The following is a 19,117-nucleotide window of genomic DNA, read 5'->3' as shown; positions in this document are numbered from 1 at the left end:
TCTCAGATGTTTGATATTCGAGTATACTATGATATTTTTATGCCCTACTGAAATCATTTTAAGTTGTATTAAATTACTTCTAAATTAGTACCGATAAATTATTTAATAAATAATACTCGATCACTTTATGTGTAACATTTGAAATTTGTAGCAACGCAGCAAATAGTTTGCCGTCAATACGATTTTACGGACAAATTTAATACGATTTGTATATTGAAGAAAAAAGTGTAAGTATTTAGGTCGGTATTTACCTGTTGACCGATCAAATAAGGCGTAATCTTATTAAGTAGTCATTTTACTTCGTTTCTTTTTGTGAATTTATCATGTTATTATTTCTTTTTGTCGCCAAACTTGGGGACTATTTTGGGTTGATGACTTTTGAGTAAACGAAAACAAAAAATATATAAACTTTGATATTTGTCGTGTAAGTACATTTATTATTATTATTATTTCGTTTTCATTTTGTTAATTATCCAAAGTTATTATCATCGTAAAGTTTGTAAACACGTTTTGTAAAAATCCTAAGTGTTTTCTGGAAGTCAACTTTCTGTCGTAATAATTGACATAGCATTTATAATATTTAAAAAAAAACTAGCAAATTATATATATCGTCGTAAATCACTCTTAAAAAACTTACGCATATCTTTAAAAAACCACAAGACTAAAAGCTTTTCAGGTAATTAACAGAAACATTAACCTACTAACCTCTACGCTAAAATCTCATATATTATCCAAAACCATAGTATAAAGAACACATGGAACCAGAACCCAAAACCCCATGAAGTAAACCGAACCTCATGCCGAGCCGGTAGTACGCCGCAAAACGCCGCAGGGAGAGGATGTGCCCGCCATTTCTGTAACTCCGGGATCACGTGTTGACAAAAACAAAGCTAGCTAGGTTACTACGTTTTGCTCGTCGGGTGCCAATGAAATGAGTTTAAGTGCGACTTTTAAGTGATTTTCAACAGTGATGAGTTTGGATCGAAATGTTTGTAGCGTCCTGTTTTTGATTCTGTGTGTTGGGAAAGTTCGGAATGGCGGTGAGTAACATAATAAATAGTACATAATTAAGTTATAATCGTGTTATTACATAAGTATATGTAAAATAATTTTAACGGTGAATTAAACTACTTATAGCGTTGCAAGTGTTCATTGTTTACAGTTAACCAAACTCAAGAAAAACTTGTTAAGCTCTAAGTATTTTTTATCGATACCGAGCTTTAGCAGGTAAGCTTTTTGAGTTAAAGTGACACAAAATAATAACGCGAACAATAAGTTGATGCATTTTTTGCTATTTTTTGTGTTATGTTGCTACTGGTCTCAGTATAGAGTATTGCGAGAAGTAAAAATGAAAAAAATATGAAATCACTGCTTAATCATTAGGTGTTTCTTGTTAGCGTGGCATTTAGTTAAAACAAATGGGATTTAAATGGACGGTGGAGAGTGCACAGTATCTATCACTTTTTTATCTTACTCTATAACCCAGGTAGAGCAAGTAGCAAGGCATCTGTGATTCAGGTAGAGTTCCTGTTCTGTTTCGAGTAAGTTGTAGCTATGTCGCTAAGATGACGATAGTATATAAATAGTGTTTCATCAACCGAAGAATATTAGTAATTTTTGCAAGTCATTAACTTAAGAGTACTCTCCATATACCGAGTATATATAGTATAAGTAGTAATAGAAAGTACAGTAATATCAGAACAAAAATCAAAATTCACTATTTAGATATATGCCCGAACAGATACTGAACTTGAATCTTCTGCGTATCAGACTGGTATGGCGACCGCTGCGTCACGCGGGTCGTCTATTTATTTTTTAGGGTTCCGTACCCAAATGGTAAATACGAAACCCTATTACTTAGCCTTCGCTGTCTACTTTTCACAGTGCTCTACCTATTCTATGAACCATAAAAGATATACACTTGATTTTTTTACAGATTATGTATAATGGTGACAGCTAACTACTAACTACTAACAACAAATAATAGAAAATAAAAAATAAATGGGGGTCGCCCTACAAGAAACCGCTATGTTTCGTTTTTTTGCTTTATATGTTGAACCGTCATAGATAGACAGTTCAAATATTTACAGGGCATTTATTTCTATGGCTGCTAAAATAACACATACTAGGAATAAAAAAATATGACAGTTGGGTGGTACGGAACCCTCCATGCGAGTTCGACTTGCACTTGACTAATTATTTTGATTACTTTACGCATATACGTAAGCAATGATAGCCTAGTAGATAAAACTCGACCTCCAATCGGGGATCTGAGGTCCTACCACTCGGTTATCACCACGCAAGAATTTCTGGGTACTATTTTTAATTATTCATCTTTAAACTATGACTGTCGAAAGATCACCAAGCACCAGCACCAAGTATCATCAGATGACCATGTTCTACGCTATTGTTTAATAAAACCTACCTACAAGTCAACAAAACGTCCTTTTCATGCAGAATGCGGCATGACCCTTTAATTTGCAAGTCTAAACATCGTCTCACAATGGCGCCTAGGGTACTTTAATTACACCTGGTTGCATAATAAATAACCGCTGCTATAAACATGTTATAATGCATTTAACTGTTTGGTTAAATCAATGACCCAACTATAATGAAGATTGGGTTTGCATTCAAAAACGTCTGGAATATGAGTGGGGCAATAACGTAACCCATTGATGTCACACTGATGAGCATGGGTCTCCTCTTAAAGTGAGAGGCGTTCAGGACATAGTCCACTGTGCTGGTCAAGTGCAACTTAACGCACTTTTGAGAATATTTTCTTTTTTTTCAATAATTCTCAGGCCTATAGGTTTCCTTACGATGTTTTCCTTCACCATTGAAGCAAGTGACAATTAATTTGTGCAACGCATATTACTTCGAATACTATAATACTGTGATTCGAACCTTGGACTTCCCGATCAAGAGGTCAACTTTCTAACCATTAGGCTATCGCCTATCACTGCTTACCAACCTACTAGGTGTCAGCAACGGGCCACATATGATAAATGCTCCACACTCGATTTTTTTGAATTGTGGGTGCCATGAACAATTGAACATACACAGATGTGCAAACACTCACTCAGACCAGATTATCGATTAATTTGGTTTGTCTAACCGGGGATCGAAAACAGACCCATTAGTATGTCAGATGAATATGGTGACCCCTACTAAGATGTAAATAGGCACGTTAAGGTAGATAAAGTGAAGATGACCAGTGTGCATCCAAACGGGAATCTTTACAGTACTCACTCACTATACAAAGTACCCATTCTACTTACAGGCCCTTCCAAACTATATAAATTCATTTATTACCTACGTAGTGTCTTCCATAAGTAGAGAAACCCAATACTTATTTGGAGGTCGGGCTACTGCCACAAAAACCATAGGAATCCACGTGTTAAGCCAAGCCGCTTGTGGTGAGCGGTGAGTGGTGATACGAGATTATGTTACCAATGACAATCAAAGACAGACGTGATTAAAGATAGTTATGTGAATCAGACTGAGATACTGACACTCTATCTCATCATAAATCTTGACAGATACCTTCTATATTTTAATACGCTACGTAAAATTCAACGGAACTATGATTTATTTAGAAAACTTTTACTAAAAAAAATCTTATATATAAAATTCTCGTGTCACAATTTTAGTTACCGTACACCTCCGAAAGAGCTTTACCGAATTTTTCCGAATTTTAATTGCTGAGAATGGGCTACTATCTATTTTTTATACTCCTATCCTAAGTGATAAGGGTTGTTCACCCTTAACATTTTTTTATTTGTTTACATTTACAGTTTAACATTTTTTTTGAAAGAGAGAGAGACCAAAAATTTGTCATAAAATCGTGAAAGATTTTAATAAAGAATTTAAGAAGAAGAAGTAGAAAATTTTAATAATGAAGATCTAAATATTCGATCTAACATTTAGATTTTGCTTTTATTAACGGGATATCGTTACCATGTATCGATTATGTCAAAGGGTACGTAATTTAGGCAAGTATTTTCCTCTAGTTTTTTTTTCTATTTTAAATTTAATACAATTGCAGTTTATGGGTTCTTTACTGAGCATTCCTTCATAAATATTATGTCAGTAGGTTGTTTTGTTTTACATAAAACTGCACGGCTTCTCAGTTCCAACATAATCTTAGAGTAATAAGATACATCCTCAGAGTAAAAAGGTAGTAACACTCCTTCGGATGAATCAGACACACATCAGAAATAGAAACGGCTAAGCTTCCGCTACCATTACCAAATAAACTTACTTAATTTGTACCCTTTAAAATGCACATAATAATTTAAGCCTACCGATATATAGATAACCTTATGCCTTTGCCTATCCTGATTATTCATTTATGTAAATTATCCTTTATTAGGCCTCGTAAATCGGATGTTGGTTTCCTCTACATTAAAATTTAATGGCTGCCCTGCCCTGTTCGTCTAGACTTTAGACTACTAAACAAAAGTTTGAGTAGGGAGTTGAGTATGTCCTGATGGTTATTTGGTATATGGTTGGTTTACTGCCGATAAGTCCAGATAGAATCGAATTCCTAATGCAGTTTGATTACTGAAATGGCACTATCCAAGCTGTATAATGCCGTATAAGCTGTTTTGACGGTAGTAGAACCCTTTGTCGTTCGACTCCGGCGGCACCATTGCCACCTATTTCCTATTTGGGGTTGATTACGGATGTCCATGGGCCTCAGTAGCACCTTACCATCAGGTGGACTGCATGCTCGTCTGCTACTCCTATATTATAACCATTCACACCAGAAAACATTAAAACCCCTATTAAGAGGCGGACTGGATGTGACCGTCGTCGGCGATAAAACAATGCATTTCACCACCACTTCACCATTCGATATGTAATATAAGTTATAATACATCATAGAAAATACTTCATAGCACTTGGTCTTTTGGGAGAAAGCTGTATGTGATATTAGATTTAGGGGTTGTATCATTTATTTTGTTGACTGCACTTGATGCGATAACGGGGAAATAACTGACACGGCTGTCTGGTTCTGTCTCGTTATGTGCGCTCACTGAATTCTATTAGTTACTGGTTCCTCGGCGCATTAAGCCGTCTCCCTTGTGTGAACACAGAACACTACCTAGCAGGTAGTCAGGAAAAAGTTTAAGTATAATTTATCGATTGATTCTTCGTGAGATCCTCTTTTTACTTACTTCGTTGTTACTAAATTGTTGGAAAAGGCAATAAGATTGAAGTTTTTAATTCATGAAATTAAAGTGTCTAAGGATAATGCCCGACTGATGTTAAGACATCACTGAATAAGGATATTTGTAATCATTTTTCATATGAAAAAACAGAATAATAGGAGTGTTTTCTGAAATCGTCCAGAGTCGCTTTACTCCTGCTGAAGACTACGATGAATGCTTTGAAAGAAGTGAATCTGCCGTACTATCTTCTTGAAAGTAGGACATAGCCTTTGTAGTTATTTAGTACTTGAGATATTAAATCAAGGTTTGTTTTGTTACAGGGCCAGAACACACAACGGAGAAAGAAACCCGACCAGAGTACATTCACCCAGACGGTCTGCTAAACTTTGACCCTTATCTATCAGACTTCAAGCCAGTCGTCGAAGAAGATGACTACATACCCTTACCTGAAAATGACGAGACTATTGATGGTCTCCCAATATTCCTCATCGAACCTAAGAATTCCTACGTCCTAAGGACAAAACCAGCAAGTTTACTATGTAGGGCGGCGAATGCCCTTCAAGTATTTTTTAAATGCAATGACGTCAGGGTCGAAAAAACCGTGCAGTTGGAACATGTTGATCCCCAGAATGGTGTTAGGGTGGTGGAAGCTGAACTGAACGTGACAAGAAATGAGCTGGATGAATACTTCGGTGGCAAATATAGTTGTGAATGCTACGCGTGGAACAGCAAAGGGAGGATACGAAGTCAAGGGGTCTTTGTTGAATTCGCTTGTAAGTGTGCATTCATTATTTTTATGTACGACCAGACTCATAGTAACGATTGCCTTATCTTTACATAGCCATACTCATTTACCCATGTTTGATATAATAATAATGTATTATTATTTATGTGGTCAAAATTGTATTATTTATATAATTAATATTTTATTAAATATTGTATAATTTTGCCAATACTTTCCTAACTTTCATTCTGAGAGGAGAGCCGTGCTTAGCAGCGGTACAGTAATGAGTTGATGATAATGATGATTCGCAAAACGTCAATATAATTCTTGCACCTACATTTTATTTTCCAGAACGTTAAATCGTATAATCTATTACAAGTTTTAAGCAGCATCCAATTTCTTTCATCTTCAACATAACTTCCAGTTAAAAATAAAACTCCGGTGACAATTAAAACTCCGCGTTGTCCACAAATAAACGAGGAAATGTCATCCAGATTTTTCATGTCAATGGTATCCTGATTTAGAATAAAAATATGTGGTATTTAAAAAGCAGATATTTTAATAATAACTAACATAATTATTGTATTTAGATTTTTTTTAATTATATCGTAGAACTATATGGACTAAAAATAAAATTCAGTAGATGGATAACAACTCTTAAGCACGTTAGTGATCTACTGCGATGAAAGCAAAAATTATGATATCGTTATAATATTTAATCCTATATAGTATATCTACTTATAACGTTTAATCTAAGAATTCACTTGTAGATTTTTTTGTATTAAAATAATGCATTGTACTAAGATTCTCTTAGAAATAAAATTCTGACGACAATAAAATAAAAAATATCATTCTCTACAAATAAACAGCCAACGGGGACGGCAAAAACATCGCCTAGAAATGTCAGCATTCTGGCTGTAGTTTTGTTCTTATTTCTACCGTTATTATTGAATTCTTGTTTTTCAAGTTTTCACTATAATAGTATTTTCTGTATTTATGACAGAGAAGACGAATTAAAGTTTGTAATTTGTGTAGTGCGAATAAATTTCTTATTATGTAACTCGTACCAGTAGATATTGACTTTCTGATTTTGAATTTGCTTAGATTTAATTTAATTTTATTTTTTATTTCTTGTCTTCCATAAGTTGGCTAAGAGTGTATTCCAATGAATTGGCCAACATATGCGCCAACGCATTGACCTGGTTGTACTCGTACAAAAGATGTGTAACAGAAAACGTTCTATAATTAATTTATTTTTTGCTTAAACTTTATAAGTAGTTGTCACATTATTATTTTCTTATATTCTCATATATTTGTATATATTATATTCTCTTGTATACTCGTATAGGTAACTGCAGAGCACTACTTTTAGCTGCATAGCATTTCAGTTTTCGAATCATACTGTAAACGTTGTCCTTGTTTATATTTTGAGACACCACATAAATCTTACACAATATAAAAGTAATTCCAAAAAGTTGTCGTTTCCAAAATAGATAATTTTCACATTATTCCTCACCCACCAACGCCTACGCCCGCCAACCCCAAGACCCTTGTTTAGGGGTACATTTTTAGAGCCGTAATTTTTAACGAGCTCCCAGTATCATCGTCTTGTAGGGCGGAACCATTAAATAGAGGAAACATTATTTCCGGTCGTTAAATGGAGTACTTTCTGATTTGACGAACGATCACTTGTTGGGGAGTTGATGAAGGCGTTTTTTAAGGATCTGGTAAAACTGGAAATTGTAGGTGGCTTCTTTCCATTATATAATTTTGGTCCGATAATAACTATTGATGAAGAATATATTATGTTTATTATATGTATGATATTTAGAATAGGAGATTAAAAAAAGGTTTAATGTTCGTTTCATACAAAATTTTACGCACCGTTATAAATTATCTAACCCCTGAAAAATTTACATCATAATCGGCTAAGTCAGTTTCAGATTATATCGTACACAAACAAAAATGAAAAAAATCGAAACATATAATCATATGTTTCGATTTTTTTCTATAGAGAAATAGCCTTTATTGTTATTTTATTAACACACACATTGACATTTATTTTTAAGACAATGTTTTATAGATTGTAATGCGTGTGCAACTATAAACGAAAGTCAACTATTATTATTGGTCAATTATAACAGAATCAGCTATTAACGGAGGAAATGTTATTTCCGCTCGTTTAATCGAGAACTTTCAATTTGATAAATGATCGGGTAAAATGTTTGGAAAGTTGTAAGTACAAGTGTTCACGTGTACTTACAACTTGTAGTATACTTGATATAAGTGTACGGAGAACTTTCAAAGTGTCCGTGTTATAGAAGTGATAGCTAAGTGGTGTCATCTTCCGTAACTGTGGTTCAAACACGAGGCAAGTGACTTTTCGAAGCTGTCTGTATTAGAACTATTAGGTACGGTAGGAACTACTAACTAGGACTTTAATGATACATTGAGGTTGATGGCGTATGACCCACGCTGGGTCAAACATAACTATTTCTCAGACTCTCTCTCCCTCTCTTAGTTTTAGTAAATGTCTATCGAAAAAATAGTAAAGTTTAATCATCATCGATCTTCTAAAGTCCACACAAAAAAAAAAGAAATTAAAAGATTCCTAATGAAAAACCAAAATACTTGGAGTGGTAAGAGACACATACTTTTCCGAGGCCTTCCGCTTAGGCCTTAGGGGTAGAGGCGCATCTGTGGCCGAATCCAGGTACAAATATCTAATCATATCTGGCGTCGATTACAGATGTCCATGGGTGACAATAGCCAGTTACTATCAGGTGGACTGCATGCTCGTCCGCTACTCTTATATGTTAAAAAAATCAAGTAACAAATGTTCCTATATTACGCTCCCTAACAGATATAAAGAAGCAATTCACACAGCAGCCCCAGTCAGTGACGGTGGAGTCAGGGAGGCAGGTGACCTTCCGCTGCTCGCCGCCGCCCGCCGCACCACCCGCTACCATCAAATGGGCGAGGAACGGTCAGAGCCTGGAGGCCACGGATGAAAACCTTGTCTTGCCGAGGGTGGGGTTACAGGTTAGTAGCTAACACTTTGAAGGTAATACATTCCCAGGAAAGTGGTTATTGTATCTTTAAGGGAGTGTGGGATGCCCTCAGGTGATTCAGGCTATATGAGTATCTTGGTACCGAAACAGATAGATAAATAATGTAGTGTAGGGCGTCTTCATGCAAGGAGGCGTAAAGGTTTTTACTGGGCAGCAAGAGGCACATGTGAAAGGCGAAAAATTGGACTGTTTGGCGAAGCTTTGGAAGATAGTAGTGGATTCTTAAGGGCCGACTAACAGGTGTAACGGCGCCACTGCTCCGCCACTTTTTTGCCTTATTGGCAGTTTCAAGCGTTGTTATGTTCTCGTTTGATGGTAGTACTTAAATGACTCATTTTGAGGCTTCAGAAGTAGTAAGACATCTATCGCTCATCGTAACTCTATTTAAGAGTTAATTACAGACATCTATAATAACTTGTCTTTAGATTTAAAAAAATCCTATCTAATCAACTACCTATCTACGTATTCAATAGGCGGATATTACTAGTTCAATCGCTGTCAACAATTTCCTACATTGGCTGATGTTATGGTTTCATCAAGTTCTATTGTTGCAGGACATGGCAAATTACTCTTGCGTGGCTGAAAACATCGCCGGTCGTCGAGAGTCAGACCTAGCTATCTTGTCAGTATACGGTTAGTATTTCTGTATTTAAAATTTAATTTAGTAGGTCTAGTAGGGCATTTCATTTTATTTTGGAATCCAAAGTCAATACTTGTCTTGCATGACATACCTGTATAGCTACTACAAAATTATTATGTTATTTTGATTTATGACCTTGTGTGAGACGTCCCATGAAATTGGTTTAAATTGACTAATAAACGAATATCTAATAAGCATTTTATTATAAAGTAATTATAAAAAGTCATTGTAAGCGACCTTCTAAAATGACGGCAATTCTATTTATTTTTGTACTGTTTAGCAATGTTTGATTATGTTGAATTTTTATGTAGACCAGTATCTTTTTTTGCTTATATCTCGTAACTCATATAAAGCTTACATTCTACTAGAATCTTTACCGAGATATAAACGTAATAAAAAAGTTGGTGCCCTAAATAAATAGTATCAAATAAAGCATAAAAAATATCTTACAGCGTTTCGAATGCATTCGCAAACCGTCCTCCTCGAAAGTCCACCTTTAGAACCTCTTCATTTAAAAGGTCTCTAAATGAAATTAACCCACTATCCGTTGAAATGCTTATTTTTAGAAAAAAACATTCCGTCCTCTACTTTCATAATGTTTTAAAAAGATTTTTCATTGGGTACGTAAATGGAGTTTCTGAGTAAAATGGAACGAGGTAATTAAATTATGGAGTTTATTTAAAGAGTTTATCTGAAATGACCGTATTTATTTCAGTTCGTGATACTCGTTCTGTTCTATTTGATGTTAGTTTAAATTTTTTAATTTTTTTCAATGTTTGTTACATGGAAACATAGATACATACTTTTACATAAACGTGTTGAATGTTAAAGATTTATTGACTTTCTGCGATTTCAGTATGTCAAAATTTATAATTTGAATCTTATAAACGTAAGAAAACATTATTATGGATATTAATTAAAGTGTATTGAGAATAAAATTTCTCGTACGTTTCAATTTTTTAACAGTTTTGAATAGTTTACCAAAAAATTAAGGGACTACACTGTGTTTATGGTATTTTCATTCCGTAACCCTTAGTAAACGGAGGATGGTCTGAGTGGTCCCCATGGATCCCTTGCCGCTGTGGTGCTCAAGCGAGTGGCCGGCGTCGAACCCGCACCTGTACGGAACCGGCGCCGGCTAACGGCGGGGCCCCGTGCAGAGGGCAGTCCTCACAAAACGATGAGGATTGTATGCGATGCCAAAATGGTAAGTTTTTTGGTAAATTAGTGGTTTAACAAACAATGTATGTGTGTATTGGGTACGCACTAATACACACTTTGTTAGATCCCCAAGCGAATGAAGGCAAATATTTTTTAATAAAACTTCATCACCGAGCTATTACAGTTCCACTGCTGGGTATGAGTCTCCTAAGCGACTCTTTACCCGGCTACAAAACTACACGATATACCCTAAATTACTCTCCTATCACTAAGCGGTTTTGGTAAATAGATAGGTATATAAAAATCCAAATAAATATATTTTAAAAGAAATTTTAATAATACAAGAATTGTGATGATACGGATTCCTCCGTGCAGGAGCCCGACTCGCACTTAGACGGTTATTTGCATGTCGCATAAACGTGATGTAGTACATAGCCATTAGAACACAGAACTAAGGTAGAGATGCAGACTACGTAATGGATTTATTATCCTCTATCAAAGATTAATATGTGAATATTAAGCCATTAAGTATGGAATATTGGGGTAATATCTTTTCTGATATGAAATATTAAGATATTAGAAACGCTATAAAATTTCCATTCCAGTATATTACATTCTATCTACATTTTTATTATGATTGTAGTTCTTACCAATGTTTTATGAATACAATTTTTTGCCAAACTTTTTAATTTCTCTACAGGTAGCACTGTTAGTTGTAAATGAGCTTATTAAATACAATCTTCCTGAAGAATAACGAGGAAAGATAAGGTTATTATGTTTAGGTACTAGATATAATAAGACATAGCAGCAAATACACTTATCTTATCTCAAACAGATAAGATTGATTTGATTGTTTTATTAATTTTCAAATATTATTGAAGGTGGTAGAACCCTTTGTAGTTCAGTGGTTCAACTCCGGCGGCACCACCGCCACACCTATTTCTGCCTCACAACAGCAGTATTAAGCACTGCTGTGTTTTGGTTTAAAAGGTGTAGTAAGGAAGACATACTTTTCCGAAGCGTTCCAGCTTAGTCCTCAGGGGTAGCGGCGGTTCTGTGGCCGATCTCAGGTAGGAATATCTAATCCTATCGGGGGTTAATTACAGTTGTCCATGGGCGGCGGTAGCCACTTACCATCGGGTGGACTGCATGCTTGTTTGCTACTCCTATATTATAAAAAAAAATCATAGTAATTTTCAGAAAAAAATCTAATTACAATACAGGTTCCTGGTCACCATGGACAGCGTGGTCTTCTTGCAGCGAAGACTGCGTGAGAGTGCGAAGGCGGCAGTGCGTCGGCTCATGTGCAGGGTCCACACAGCAACACGCCGCGTGTGTAGACGGCCTATGCGTCTCCGGAATGAGTAAGTTTTGTAAATAAAGTTGTTTTGCAAGTTGCGAATCATGTTTTCTATGTTCTTTAGGAGTTTCAGGATATAATTAAAGCGAAAACATACATTTTTTTGGTCACATAAAAGGAACATATTCAATAATTAGCAGTAAAGTAAATAAGAAAGCTGATTACACATAAGATTCTTTTATAAATAAATCTAGTGATTATTATAAGAACAAAAAAACGAAATTTAAATTAAAATTTAAAATTATACCTTAAGTTCCTCCTAAGATGAATCTAATAACATCTTATAAAATAAAATCTGTCAAGCCGTTTGGGCTTGAGAGCATAATAGATATGGAAACACACACGCTCGAAAAACTTTACCTTACTTAATATTAATATGAACACTTTTTATATGTAATGTCGTACAATATGAATATTGCTATTCACGAACATTTTTAATGCTGATATTTAGTCGATCTCGTAAATCAAAGTCACAATGTCTTCATGACATCAGCGTTAAAGGTAAAAGCTAACTTGTAAGTTTTGCTAACTTTACCAACTACTGCTCAAGTGTCAGGCAGTTACTTCTCACAACGGCTCATGTAGGTACATAAAACATCTCGTTCTATTATTTAATCGCAGCTCAGCGCTTAAGAAATTGTGTCAACAAGCGTAATAGAATAATGAACGGTGAGTGGCTACCAAGAAAAAAGCTATTGTTTAATTCGTCGAATCTACGAACCGACGACGCTGGATAGAATTGGCGATTAACTAATAGTTCCCGTGACTTTATATTCTGCGGCGAGATTCTCTGCTATTGTGTGTTATAACTTGGTATACTGAGAAGCGTGTATTTCCTCGCAACTTGAGTGTATCATAACGGACGTAGAATAGCAACAACAAAATATCAGGCGCAGTCAGAAGCCAGTGGCAAAATGTGCGTTATTGTTTCGGAAGACATCTTAAGGCCCTGTTTGCCTTGTTGTTAAGGATAGGTCAGTTATGTAGGACTGCAGTCATGTATTGCAGAAGGGTAATGGTGTGTTCACATGAAAGCCTATTCCCTACCGGAGGTGGCCAATCCATCGATCGAAGCGAAAAGTCAAACGTGGTAAGGTAAAAAATACGGCCACCATTTCGTCGATAGCTGCAAGAGATATACATTTTAGAAAAGTATAAAAATATTAGAAATTCACGTCTTTTGTAAACCTCGGGTCCTTTTTTAAAACAATGAGCCTCTTTCTCTTGTATACGTTGGTTGTTGGGAGGTTTTAGTAAAATTCCTGCATAAGATAATAGATCGGGTATCCCTGAAAGATACGCTCTAATACCAAGTAAAGTACTCTCCTATAAAATAAGGTACTAGATATCTCTATGATCATTAAAAATCAATTCCACATGCCTTTATTCAGCTAAAAATATAACTAACCCCAAAACAGATGTGAACTTTAAATACGGAAAGTACCCGCCCTCATCGATCAACATAATGGATTTTTGTAATAGTTGTAATGGGGTTTGACGGTAGCACGTTTGATTTAATGATGCAACCCTATCGTTTATTATGTAAGCTACTCTAATACAGGGGCATAATATCTCCATCATTCATTCAAGTTAATGAGAAAAACCATTGAGTTAATAAGAAATTGCGAAAAGATCCCAAAAAAGAAATGTGCGAAAAAAAAATTTCGTACATGTAGATACTTATTTCAAAGTCTTTTAAAATTTGGTTGTGGTAGTTGTAGGTTAAAACCTTTTTAATATATATTTTTTCTGATTAATTTAATATGAATATAAGACACTGATATTCGAAGATTCGAAGAAGTTAATTTTTGTAACCAGTTAGGGCATACTTATTTTACGATAGAAAACTGTTCAAATGCTTGTTAATTTATGTTTCGGATATACTGTCCGCTTAAAAGTTTATTCCGTCTATTATTTAAATTCCGAAGGTAATTTTACAAATCGTCCCTCCATGTCATATTTTGCCGATTATACACTTTGACACCCGCCAGATGACGAATCAGCAACAAGCGCAAACTACCCTTACATCGATCGCTTAGAAAATCACATTCTATTAACTTGGGATTAACAACATTTTTCCCTCCTAGGGCTACAGAAGCAAAACATCACGTTATATGTCGGCGTAGGTATAACTTTGGCAATGCTGGCGGCCGGCGCGGCCATTCTCTACGTGTGGTGCAAGTATCGCTCGCAACCTGGGTACACCGCGGCCCGGACAGGTATACATATTATTCTAAGGAATCTTTTATAGTGCAATATTAAAATATTTTTTCTATGGTATTTACAATTAAAGTGGTGAACGAATGCGCAGGCCTATCGATATTTTTATTCTTGAAATCAGAACACAGCAACGCTTAACACCGCTATTATTCGGCAAATAGTAGTTGAGCAGTTAGCCTTCGACTACTTCTTATACATGTCAATCAAGCTCTAATAAGGTTGGAGCTGAAGACTAAGTTGTAATGCGTAGTGTTATTCTGCCTTATCGTACCTTGGAAATTTAAATACGCAGCTCTTAACACTGTTGTTTAAGAAAAATAATGGCTAATGGCTCAAATAAATATGACACTACAACCTTTAGGACGCTTCCATTTTTTGCTGTTGGTTTGTTAAAATTACAAAAGAAATTTACAGGCGAACAATAAATGGCGAATAATGATTGTGCAATATGTATCAATAAAAGGTCGTAAAATATAAAATTGCAGATGAAACCTTGTAGCTAAATTGATAAACATATAAAGCTTTAACACAAGCACCAAGCAGTCGCACGTCTAAAAATAGAGATAATTGTATCGTTCCATTATTCATGTTTAATAACCAGTTCATTGGAGGAATGCTTGTACCCTTGCTGAGGGACCCTGCTTTTATACGCCAGACGTGTTGATTGTAAATTGAGATCTCAACAATTCAGACCTTCATTAGTGTGCGTTGAGTATTTTTATGTTTTATATTACTGTTAGCATAATGTTATTATTACTATTTTTAATTTGGTCATATTTTATGAAAGATATTATAATTTGGGCTGTATTTGTGGTATATACCTTAATTGGGTTTGTTAAAAACTAGTTGTAGTAGAAATGTATTATAGCGAAAAAATAATTAGTACATCCATGGCATCGAATAAGGGTTTTATATGGTTTTCAAAGATTTACAATTTAAGATTTGAAATAATTATGTTTAGTGATTAAGATTTTATATTTAACTTTTATTTTTAAATTCAACTGAAAACTAATAAATGTTTTACGAACAACATTTTTTTCCTTTTTAAGTTTTATAATCTTTAAAGTTTTAAAGTTCCAGCTTTAAAGTTTTATAATCTTTCTAGGTATACCCAAGTCATATACGAATCGAGATAAAGGCAATGCCGCACCCGACCTCACGAGAACTTGCAACGAATATTGGATGCAGAGGCCTGACAACCACTACGATTTACCTCAGTTAAGGGACAGGTAATGTATTATTTTTTTATTAATTTTAACATATCATAAATAAATAATTTTATGTGTCATGCAGTAAAAAAATGTACCAATAAAATCTGCATATCTCTTCCTTTACATCTATTATCTATAATTCTTTCGTGCCAAATGTGTGATTCAAAATAGAATTATAAAAAAAAATACTATGCAAGAAATATTTTGCCCCTAGGTTCATAAAATTTATATGCGCATACTCATTAAATCATTTTTTCTTGTCATAATATACTTTATCTTATAAAGATCTAAAGTCACCACATAAGTAATAAAAATCAAATTTAAATTTCCAATCTGTGAGTTCTGTCTGTGACGATTTCCAATTTGTAAGTTCAGCAACCTTATCAGAGATTATTGTGCAGTTTTATATTACAGACATTTAAACTATAATAACGTTAGCATTTGATAGTACTGCAAGCAAACGAAATGCTTTATTTTCCTTCTTTCCTTTAGCTACGCGTCCCCATTCGGGAACAGGAGTAGGCAACAGTCGTCAGTGGGCAGCAATCACTATGAGATGAAGCCTTACAGCCCCTCCGGCGACTCCGCCTCTAGTTGCTACACAAACTGTGAGTTACTTATGATTTTGTTCTCTTAATTGAATTTCATAGGTTTCGTGTGAAGGAAGTCTTATTAATGTGATAGGAATGAATGCCTTTTAAATGTGAACTTTTGTAGTTTTAATTATGTAGCCGTTTGAAGTTTGAGGCCATACTAATGTGTAAACATTTGAGTGTATTATTTGACAAATTTGAATTTAGGTTTTTGTATTGGGTTGTGTTCGATATTTCCTTTGATTAATGAGGTTGTGTCCCTTTAGTTTCGTAACCCAATTAAATGTAAACTTTGTAAAATGAAAAATAGTAGAAATGTAAAAAGTTAAAACATAGTACAACTTTCTAGATTTGTCAACGTCAATCAGCTACCTCTGTCTACAACTCATATTAATATTATAAATTAACAATAGCTAACTAAGAAAATTATTATAACAATTGCATTTTTTTCGCAGCTAGGACAATGACGTCACGATCGAGTGAATGCTCGTCATCGCAGCTCGCAGAGCTCGTGACGTCATCACCCACCTCCCTATCTAAGGTCGACGTGGCAGTCACCCTCCCACCAGGTCCTCTGGACACTAGCTATAGAGATAAAATCTGCTTAACTATAGTCAAGTAGTTTATTTTTAATATTTATTTTGACTTTTTTTCAATGAGGAGGGTAGCAGAAACATATTTTATTATCGTATTGTGTTGATTATTTGGTTAGTTACTTCGAAGTCGCCACAGTCTATTGGGGTGGCTCACTTATATCGAATCTCAAGTACACCGTAATCAGGTACAATTTTATTTGGGGTTCGCACAAGTGTGTGAGATAGAGGGACCCCATAACTTCATTTACGTATTTATATGATGATTGTGGCGCCCCTAGCGGAAATAATTGACCCGCCCTCCTTATTAGTCAAATGTGACGAAACCTTTTTATACCTTATTAGTCATTGCGCTAATCAATTTTTTTTTTCGCGTCTTTTTGTGAAAATTGGTAATTTTTTTAAATGCTTTTGTTATTTGTAATGTATAACGTTTTTTCTTTAATTTTATACGTTTGTAAATAAAGAAATCTATGCCTTAAGCTCTATCGCTTGTTTTATTATACAGAAAATCAACGAATTTAATCATTAAAATATCTGAATTAGTTCCAATATATTATAGTTCATTTATAAAGATGCCGAGTATCAATTCCTACGATCGGTTTTATCACATACAGTAAACAATTTAATAGACATAGAAACTGATGAATAAATCTTGATCCGACGTCTGTATAATTGGACTCAAAATAAATTATTTAACCGTTTCCTTATAAGCCTAAGCCATTATACTAATATAAATAAATAACTATGTAAAATATGGAGAAAATATTAATTAAATGTTATATTTCAGCAAAGACTGAATATATTAACGATAAGACCTACTTTACGAGTATACATCAGTTTCTCGAATGACGCGCGCGAGAAAATCGAATACGATACCTATTAATATCTAAAAGACATTTTAAGACAGAAAATTATTAATTATAAGTATTATAACAAATATTCCACCAGTTTGGAATCGAATCTACTACTTTTTACATCACAGCATATATACTAGATCAGTTTATATACAAGTAACAACAAAAAAGTAAATAATAATAGTCGTACTTTCGAGAAACTCGTCTTTTGTAAAGCTAGAAACATACTTTTTTGACGAACCGTAAGTATCGAATGAATTACTTCTTTTCTTATAATTTAAGACTGTATTATTTCACAGCAGAACGATATGTTTCTAGCTTAACCCAGACTACTTACGCATTTATCACTGCCAATGTAAGACGACTTGCATTTTCGAGCGAAATGTAACTTTTGTAAATATTGTAATGTAAAACTGTGATATTTTATAAATATTAAAAACCATGTATAATATGAACGTGTTCTTATTTTATTCTCCCTAATCAATTAGTACATTGTTGGGAACTGGTTTTTCTTATAAAGGTTTAGGATAGTCACTGCGTCAGCTAAGTATAAATAACTCACAGCCACTAGGAATCCCTGTATCGTGGGTGCTATGGACACACACAGAGACAAATACACAAATACCCAGACGCAGAAACAGAAACCTACGTTCAGCGTTTAGATATCTGTCCGGCCGGGGATCGAACGCGGGACCCTCTGCGCGTCAGACCGGTATGGTGAATGTTGACCGGGCGTCACTAAGTATGATAGACTACACACCCATGTTTTCTTTAACCATTAAATCAAGTGATCATCTATTTCTTATACACATAAATATTTTTTTAACGAGTGACCGCTAGTGGTTAAAATTTCATGCACACTCTTATTCTTTGAAAATGCACATTAAGTCATCTATCTTGGCTGTTGTCATTAGGTAATAGTCACTTAGCCTTGTCTAAAGTTTTAAAAGATATACAATCCGAGTTGACCACTAACTCGAACCTTCCTCAGTCCACGAAAGCGGGAGGATAAAGTATGGTCTAGGCCCTCCCCTAGTGATATAAATATCCGGCCCTGCTTGATCATGTCCAATAAGTTATAGTAAAACATATAGTCAATACAAATAATTGAAAATTTAATCTTTCATAAGTGTTTCGAACTCGAAACTCTACCTAGTGTGAGAAACCGAAATCTTTACAATGATATCGCTTAAAAGACCGGTATTGACGTAATGCCCTTCTAAGACGGGTTTTATCCTTGGGGAAAGAACGGGTTACTTGTGGTTGATTAACATGGGTAATGCGTACAGTATGGTGTCGAGTTTCGATAGGGGTCCAGTCTGTAAGCAGCTTTAGTGCGATAAGCTTGCCCATTGTCAAACCAATAATAACAATAGGGGCACGATAGGGGTAAATTCAGAATTTTGATCAAAAAATTCAAGATATGACAATAAAAAAAGGCATGAAATATGTTATTACGCGTTTACCTTTACATTACATTACTTTACATAATAAAATCAGTAATAGCCTAATG

General features: G+C 34.8%; 1 protein-coding gene across 1 annotated transcript; it reads left to right on the top strand.

The window, feature by feature from the left end:
* Window positions 1-797: 797 nt before the first annotated feature.
* LOC140750634 (netrin receptor unc-5) lies at window positions 798-18,055 on the top strand. Its single transcript, XM_073084299.1, has 10 exons — window positions 798-1,040; window positions 5,495-5,947; window positions 8,762-8,940; window positions 9,524-9,602; window positions 10,646-10,816; window positions 11,994-12,134; window positions 14,218-14,349; window positions 15,456-15,579; window positions 16,054-16,169; window positions 16,610-18,055. Exons 1-10 carry the CDS (start codon window positions 971-973, stop codon window positions 16,774-16,776), a joined length of 1,632 nt encoding a protein of 543 aa, XP_072940400.1. The 5' UTR covers window positions 798-970; the 3' UTR covers window positions 16,777-18,055.
* Window positions 18,056-19,117: the final 1,062 nt, after the last annotated feature.

Source organism: Epargyreus clarus, unplaced genomic scaffold (assembly GCF_041222505.1).
Source record: "Epargyreus clarus isolate Ecla_fem2 unplaced genomic scaffold, WU_Ecla_fem_2.2 ptg000021l, whole genome shotgun sequence".
In the NCBI taxonomy this organism is placed as follows: Eukaryota; Metazoa; Arthropoda; class Insecta; order Lepidoptera; family Hesperiidae; genus Epargyreus; species Epargyreus clarus.
Note: the sequence above shows the minus strand (reverse complement) of the source record. Positions and strands in the feature narration are given on the sequence as shown.